At 33.1% G+C, this 8961-nt stretch overlaps 1 protein-coding gene across 1 annotated transcript in view; it reads right to left on the bottom strand.

The window, feature by feature from the left end:
• Positions 1-943: 943 nt before the first annotated feature.
• Positions 944-8961, bottom strand: part of Rbm27 (RNA binding motif protein 27) — a 73280-nt gene continuing 65262 nt past the window's right edge. Inside the window, 2 exon segments of the mRNA XM_047556346.1 lie at positions 944-4108; positions 5511-5621. Coding sequence (XP_047412302.1) covers positions 4025-4108; positions 5511-5621 — 195 coding nt within the window. The 3' untranslated portion in view covers positions 944-4024.

Here is an 8961-nt window from a genome sequence, read left to right as displayed (position 1 = left end):
AGTAAAACATTTGATTTGCTACTCTTAAATAGATATAACTATGTTCAGAATCTCGCCCCCTATAAAAAGCCCCAGAAGTAAAGTTTATTATAAACATACACAGGATAGGACCACTTACAATCTATTTGAAACAAATGGCCACATACAGCTTATTTGCCATTTACACAATACATACAATACAAATGAAATTTCTCTAATTGTTTATATGAAAAGAATGAAAATAAACAACTTCATTCTTTACTACTTTTCTGAAATTTATAAATGCCCTTTCAGACAATGCAATTAAGGGGAATTTTTATAAAAGAAGCAATTTTTAAAATGAGAAAACAGGAGCCCCAGTGATATACTCCCCTTCCCTTTCCCATCACCACCCAGTCACTGCCTTCTCTGGTTAATCATTATAAATCTTCATCATGTTTAAAACTGATGTATCTTTATAAGTCATCTCTTCCAGGTATTCTTTACCTTTTTCCTGTTCTACTTAAGGAAAACGTTCTTCCTATTATTGGCACACAAAGTGAATATCTTCACAATAATATAACTGTTTTCATAATATTGTTTGTGCTTTATATCTGGGATATTAAAATCTATCCATGACCAATAAAATATGGCTATCAATGGTTACTTAGAAGGAGCACTTTAATAGACTTCTCTTTCAGTCTCCAGACTACCCTGTTGAGGGAGTTGTTCTACTGAACATTTAAAAGCCAGTCAGTGACTCTGAGCCCAACTTCATATTGAGTGACACTCGTTCATGTACTTGAACCCAACAGAAAGCACACATACATACCTACACTGCTCACACTCTCTCTCATGAGCAAGCATACACACGCATATTCTTTCTTTCCAGAACAAGCCAGAATTACAGCTCTTTTGGTGATTGTTATAATTTTTGGAATGGTTCATAAATTTTCCAAATTCTTTTAAATTTGTAATACTTTCATCTTTTTTTTCTTTTTTCCCCAATTGTGAACCATTCCATATTGCATCTTTATTGCAAAAGTCAACATGCTTCTTAGAAATTCAGATTGTAATCAATAAAACAAACATTACATATATGAATTTAAATGTATAAACAGTTAGAAATTCAACAATATCTCCTATTTTACTATTACACAAGTTCACAATTTTGTAAAAACTATAATACAGGCATACTATACATCAAGAGGAACCACTATTCCTTTTCACATGATTTTTTTCTTCTTTTTTGAAATAATGATCCATCACAATGGACCTTTTTTCACCTTAACAAGGCTGCTTTCCAATTTATCATCTTAGCTGGTGACAATATTTTCCCAATGTTACATGAAGAAACAGAGAAATTTTGCATTTCTTAGCGTTACCTTTTAGGCTTGGGCAGAAAACCTGTAACTCAACCTGACCTAGCCATATTGGTGGCTGTTATTGCTGATCAACTACTTATAAAGATATCATACACATTAAGGAGAACAGCAGAATTTGCCTCTGATGCTCTGTTATTTCTGTAAATAAAGATGACAAAAAAAAAAGTCATGGTAGTTATTTGCTTTTAAGAGAAATTTTAAGAGTTTGAGATTTGAGGGTGCAGGTACAAAAATTCCCTAAAGAGAAAAAAGTGTGTGTGTATATGTATGTATTCAACTATTATATACTAACCTTAAATTTTATAATATAATCAATCCATATTTTGAATTCATTTTTGAGAATCAAGCATGTTTTAGAATTCTTAGGACATTTTAATAGTTTTAGTTCTATTTAAGGTACACTGAAAATGAAATTTTATACAAAGGACCTCAAACCTTAATGAAAAAAAACTGTTATTCACTTTAGCACCCTGCTCTTTTATCCCCTGCCCCCAGTAACTAAAAGTCAAAGAAATCCTCAACTCTCTATAGTGAGAGTATAGTAAGATGTCAACTTTGAAGTTAAAAAAATCATATGAAAAGGAATCTCATTCTGTTGAACTGTCAGTCTACTGAAAATTTTCTTACAGCTCCATTAATTTACTGTAATTTTCAGTTTCCAAATACAAAAATACAACAATTCTTATTGAAATCTATACGCTGGTAGTTTTAGTACACAAAAGAAAAAAAAAAACAAACAAATTATTTACAAAATTATACAGTTTAAGAAAAAACTTTGTACAAAAAATATATAAATCCTTTGTTCCCTCTATCACGTTTAAATTGTCAGGACTCAAAATATTCACCACAATGAATCTTTCAAAATATATACTGACTGAGCCACAGACAAGAAAATTTCATTAGAGATGATGGAGGAGTAAGGAGCAAGATTGCTTATTCTAGGTACCCCATTCTAATGTTCTCCTTCTTTTATAAGCTTATTTTAGCTTCAGTGTTATCAGAAATATAACTATAGCCTAGAAAGAGGAAGTCCTTATTATGAAGGGAAAATTACATGAACTTAAAAATGACCCTGGTTTGATACATCATCCCAGGAAAATATGTAGAAGGAAAAGGATGATCAGAACATGGGATTTAACTTTTTGAAGCTACGTAAATCTAGAGTCCTGAAGGTTTTAAGTTTCTTAGTGAATAGTTTCCATTTTCAGAAACAAGTCTTTACCTCAGGAAACAAAATCCTTGATATAGTGATCACCAAGAACCTTCTGAAGCCAAAAGGAGGTTTTAAATTTTCACAACACACACATTAAAAACACAGATGTGTATATCCTTGAAAAAGTGACATCCTATGTACAGTTTATTTCCCCAGGGGTCAGTACAGTGTAGTGTTGCTCCTCTGCTTTTCCATCTAACATTTAGAACACAAGAACATAAATTTACACATATATTTTACTTAACAGATATTCTACAGTGTACAGTAAAAATGCACACAGTAAAGGAAGCTGTCTACTAAAGGATGCATATGTTCATGGATAGCAATAAGCTACAAAATTATGAAAATATAAGGTCATCTGATCAAGGTCAAGTTATGACTCCCATTTATTACTAGCATACCCAGCCTCCTACCCCACCCCCGACCTACCCCCAGTCACCTTACCATCATGGTTTAAATTTAGGAAAAGAATTTCAGACACATGTTAAACCTTTTGTCTAACTATAACTAAACCTTTAAAGGAGGGGGGAAGGAGAAGCTGGTGACTCTCCCCTTTTATTCTCATCAAAATATCACTTATTTAATAAGGTGGTGGTTTAAACCTTTTATTGGGGAATGACTTTTGAGGCCCAACTAAATCATTCATCTCAATAATGGGTAAGTCACATCTATGACTAAAAAGGCAACAGGAAGAAAACAGGAGACAAGAAAGGGTGAACAGGTGAAAGCCTTTTACATTTTGAGTTTAAAAAAAAGGACCAACTGAACCAATTTTCACTAAGTATCAAAGCAAAGATCAGCAGCAAGGAAAGTCCAGGAGTTAATATGAGGATAGAAATATCTTGTAGCTAGCTACCACTGCCTTATAGCATTTAAGAACAGAGTTTGTTGTGGTTTTCACTGAAATAGTACTACTGCACATAAAAACCCTGAAAAAACTAGAATGAATACAAATTGGGCTCCTCAACAGTAAAAAAAATTAAATTTACTTTTCTTCCAAGACAACTCTTGAAAGCAAAAGGATATTTTAATTACAAATATCTCCTACTGTCTGACGACCCATTCATAATAGCTGAGAGTTAAGAGATTCCAGGCGATTTTGACATTTAATGAAATTTTATCAGCAGATTATAATCCAAAATAAAATTTCTGAACACCCTGTCATTTACATCATAATCCAACACCAGTAGCAACAAAAACAGGTGGTGTGGAAAATAAGGCTCTAGAGATTATCCATGTCATTCCTGTGGATCTTCATAACTGCATAAAAGTCACTAGGCCTTTGGTGCTTTAATATCATGTACAATTATGAGATGTGTTTAAATAGCAAACTTGCTGTCCTTAAACCTACTGTGTTGAAAAGAAAAATAAAGAAAAAAATTTTTTGGCTCATTGACTTCTTTAAATAATTTTAAAAAGTTGTTCTTCTAAACAATATTCCTAAAAATTATACAGCTTGCATCAGATTTCATCTTCGCCACGAACGAGACTCATATTCATCTTCATCTTCATCATCATCATCATGTAAGAATAAATCTGAGGTTTCTGTTTCCTGAAGAAAGAGGGTAAAATCTGCTTAGTGATACACAAACATTAAATAAAATACTTTTTAGGCCAACGGAGAACTAGACTAGTATACAAAACCCAGGCAATATTTACAAGTGACATACTCAAGAGTTATCTCTCAGGGCAAAAACCATCCAAAACTTTTTTGTTGTTGAACAGGGTGGAACCTCTCTTTACAGAGTAAAGTATGATGTTTTGGTATATTCAAACATTGTGTACTGGTCAACTCAGGGCACTTTGGTTATCATCATCTCAAAAGATTTTCTTTCTTCCTGATGAGAACATTCAAAATGCTTTCTTCTAGCTATTTTGAATTATACAATATTGTCAACTATAATCATTCTGTATAACAGAACATCAGAACGTATTCTTCCAGTCTCGCTGTGCTTTTGTACTTGTTAACCAAGCTTAGCCCTTTCCCCAAACACTTTTTAAATGGATATAAATTCTCCTCTGCTAATTTTAATAGATTTTCATTCTAATTATCATCAGGAAAATAAATACTATGTGAGTGGTGTGTGAATGATAGAAAAAATTTAAAAATATCTATGAGCGATGTCTCTGATAAATTAAAATTCTTTTTATTCCATTAACTTCAAAGTGAGAAAAATAAATGGCCAAACTACTAAATTTTTCCTTTTATGTTTATCCAATTATTTGTAAGGAGTGAATATACTAACCTCCCATGACACTGACATTCCAAATCATATAGGAGAATCTAAAATCTGACACAAAGTAGAAGTAGCCACAAACATTACTAAAGTTAAGTCTTAACTTTCTGTTATGAGGAGCATTTCTGCTTCTATTACGTAAAATTACCAATACAATCAGAAGACACTTGATCAATTCTAAATGCTTGGCATCTTTTAAAACCAAGATTATGATGAATCAGAAATAATTTGCAACAACTTAAGTGTTCACTTTAATAAACTAATTAGAAACACAACAGTAAACCAAGCACAGTTGCACATGCCTATAATTCCAGCAACTTGGGAGACTGAGGCAGGAGGATCTCAAGTTTAGGCTAGACTCAGCAATTTATTGAGGCCCTAAGCAACTTAGTGAAACCCTGTCTAAAAATTAAAAAATAAAAAGGGCCAGGGAGTGGCCTCTTGGTTAAATCTCCATTACCAAACCAAAAAAAAGAAAGAAAGAAAGAAAGAAAGAAAAAAGTAAAGAAAAAAAATAAAAAATAAGAATAAAGCAAAATCAATTTTCTTATATTTTAAGACTGATTATTACTTCTAGGCTGATCTGAACTAACTGGAAACATGAAAAAACACCCAATACATAATATTTTTAAGGTGTACTATTTAGTGAGAAGGAAAATATCTAATTGGGAAGTGGGAGATAATCTAATTCAAGTCTTAATCATTCAATTTTTTTACCTCTTCCTTGACTTCTTCTTCCTCAGTCTCAGTGGATATAGATGGTACCTTGGGTTTGTGCCATGATATTTGTAGCCGACGGTCTTTGAACTTTGACCCTTGGTTTGTAGCCTAAAATATATTTTTAAAAAAAAGCATGTAAGTTTGCATCATTTTTATAATGATTTTGTCAAATTCTATATTACTTAGAAAGTGTAATGATCTTGGGGGGGGGTGGGAATCTGTTAAGGTGAATCCACAATCTAGAAAAAAATGAAATCCCTTTTATTTAGAGTATCCTTGTGTTCTGGTCTGTCTTGAATAGTCCACCATTTATATATGTCAGTAAATTTTTACCATTTGTCATAGTTGGGATAGTTTATATAGTCATTCTTCTATACACATTATGATGAGAATAACAAATATTCTTTTCTTGATCACTGACCTTTGACTTTGATGGTTACACAGACTTAGATTCAAACCTTAAAATATCTAATTTCTTAAAAAGGTGAATCAAAGAGCCAGGCACAGTGGTGCATGCCTATAATCCTAGCTACTTAGAGTTCTGAGGCAGGGAGATTCCAAGTTTGAGGGCAGCTTGAGCAACCTGGTAAGAACCTGTCTTAAAATTTTAAAAAGGACCAGGGATATATAGCTCAGTGGTAGAGTGCTTCGCCTAGCATGTACAAGATCTTGGGTTCAATCCCCAGTACTGCAAAACAACAATGACAACAACAACAAAGGAAACGAGTCTCATGTCTATTCACTTCATTGCATGTCTTACGGTTTATTTACTTTTTAAAAAAATAATTATTTGGGCTGGGGTCATGGCTCAATGATAGAGTTATTGCCTAACATGCATGAGGCACTGGGTTCATTCCCCAGCACCACATTAAAAAAAAAACTAAATAAACAAAATAAGGTATTATGTCTATCTACAACTAAAAATATTTTAAAATAAAATGCAATAATCATTATATTACGTTTATGTGGTGCTAAGGATTAAACCCATTGCCTCATACATGCTAGGCAAGCACTCTGCCACTTAGCAACAGCCCTAGCCTCCCTTTTTTTTTTTTTTTTGCAGTACTGGGGATCAAACTCAGGGCCTTGTGCTGGCGAGGCAAGCACTCTACCAGCCGAGCTATCTCCCCAGCCTACCTATTTACTTTTTAATATAGCTCTTCCCATTTCCTCTTCTAAAATGCTATTCAATGACAAGTACTCCCCAGTTCATCTACTATAAAATTAGCATTAATCAGACACTACATCCTAACTAGGTAAAACTGCTCTGTTCAAATGTGCTTCTTGGTAATAGATTTCCTCAGCAAATTTCAGTAACAGAAGGCAAAAAGTTTCATTTTAAAGACAATGTAACAGAGACAAAAGAAAAAGAATTCAAAGCTTCATGAAACTGAATGCTCAGTCACTCAGACAACTTTTCTATCAAAGGTGCTAGACTGCAGAATATCCCCATTCTGGGTGCAGTTCTGAAAAACTTAACAGAACGGGTTCTTTCTAATTTCACTCTGGTTTGTCTATGAAAAAGCATTTGCCAAATATTTCCAAAGAACATGTGGATCATTGTATGGTAAGTGTATACAACACCCAGACAAGTGATGTCAATTATTGCCTGCACAGGATATCTTCCCAAGACCTAAGGAAAAATTCCTTGTGGGGGCTAAATGCTTAAAATCTAACACAAAACATTCTGACTTGAAGGACATACCAAGATAATGCATCAAAATGACCGCCAAAGAAATATTTACCATCATCGAGCAATATGTGTAGTAGATATACTTTGCCTTTATCCTTTAAACACACAGCCCAATTATAGAGGCTTTCACTGTGTCTTTTGTTCATTGCTGTATTATATAAATTCGTAAGTAAAAATGTATAAATTTTATAATCAGAAAAGGCAGCAGGTTCTGTACTCCTAAAGGAATTTTAAGGCATTACCTGTATTGCACACGTCTTTGAAGGAAAAACTAAGAATGTAAGTTGCATGCTGTCTGCCACAAGGAAAAACTAAGAATGTAAGTTGCATGCTGTCTGCCACTAAGAACAAATAACTCTCACTAGTTAACTTATAACAAAGAAAGAACAATTATAATAAAGATATGTTCTAATGATACTGAGTCAAGAACACAAACATGAATCTAAAACAGATGTGGTTCACTCTGCATGTGTGTACATATGCAGTAAAATACATTTCTAAGAATGTTACAGCAACACTTTATAAAAGTCATGAAGTGAAATTAATCCAAATACCTATCAAAGGAAGGATGGAAAAGTATGGCATATTTATACAAATAAATATTATAAAGCAATAAAAATAGCAAACTAATGTTAAATAACATGATGGTAAATAAAAGAATCAAGATCCTAAGTACATACTGTGAGATTGCATTCACATAAAATTTAAAGACAGGTAGAACAATACAATATCTAGGGATGCACATTTGGGGATGTGCTGTCAATTCTTGTTATTTCTGGTAACAATGTTCTAAAAAGTTACTACAAACACTGAATTAGCAAATACCAAACCAGTGCTTCCAGAGGAAATATAGGGTTAGGTTCTTCCAAGCCTTTAGAACGTCATGATATTTTTGTCAACTGATTATTACATAACCTTGTTTTATGTGCATTTCTGCTTAAATACATCTTAACATATATTATGATCAAACACTGAGCCATAACCACTAGTATAGACCAATCTCTGTAAGAATTTAATAGGTGTTAAATGAAAAGAACATATGCAAGACTGGGTATGGTGGTGCATGCCTGTAATCCCAGTGGTTTGGGAGGCTGAGGCAGGAGGACTGCAAATTCAAAGGCAGCCTCAACAATTTAGCAAGGCTCTCAGCAACTCAGCAAGACCTTGTCTCAAAAATACAAAATAAAAAATAAAAAGAGCTGGAGATGTGGCTCAGTGGCTAAGCGCCCCTGGGTTCAATCTCCAGTACTTAAAAAAAAAAAAGGAACATATACAAGAATGCTGTATAATATGTTACCATTTCTATTAAAGAAAAATAATATATGTAGAAAGAATATCTTTGAGAAGATATGTGAGAAATGAGTAAAGGTAAATGCTTAAAGATAGTGAAACTGAATGAGTGGAGTTAAAGGGAATCTTATTTTTTCATTATAGTACACACTTGTATATTTTGTATATGTGTGTTGGTAAAAGGCATAAAGAAGTTCAAATTAAAACATATGATTATAAGATCAATTATATACCATAAAGGATAAGTTATATGCAGTCACTTAAGAGTTCTTGGAACTATATTAGATGTCACTCAGAGAGAAATTCATCTATTCCTGCCATTTTCCCAGATTGGAAACTGATGCCAAATCTATGCCAGTCATCACTCATCAATCACAAAACTGGCAAAGATGAAAAAAATACAAAATTCAAATTCTGAAAATATAGACAAACAAGTACTCTATCCAAGGTCACTATTAGAAAAAA

Source organism: Sciurus carolinensis, chromosome 6, assembly GCF_902686445.1.
Source record: "Sciurus carolinensis chromosome 6, mSciCar1.2, whole genome shotgun sequence".
NCBI lineage: Eukaryota > Metazoa > Chordata > Mammalia > Rodentia > Sciuridae > Sciurus > Sciurus carolinensis.
Note: the sequence above shows the minus strand (reverse complement) of the source record. Positions and strands in the feature narration are given on the sequence as shown.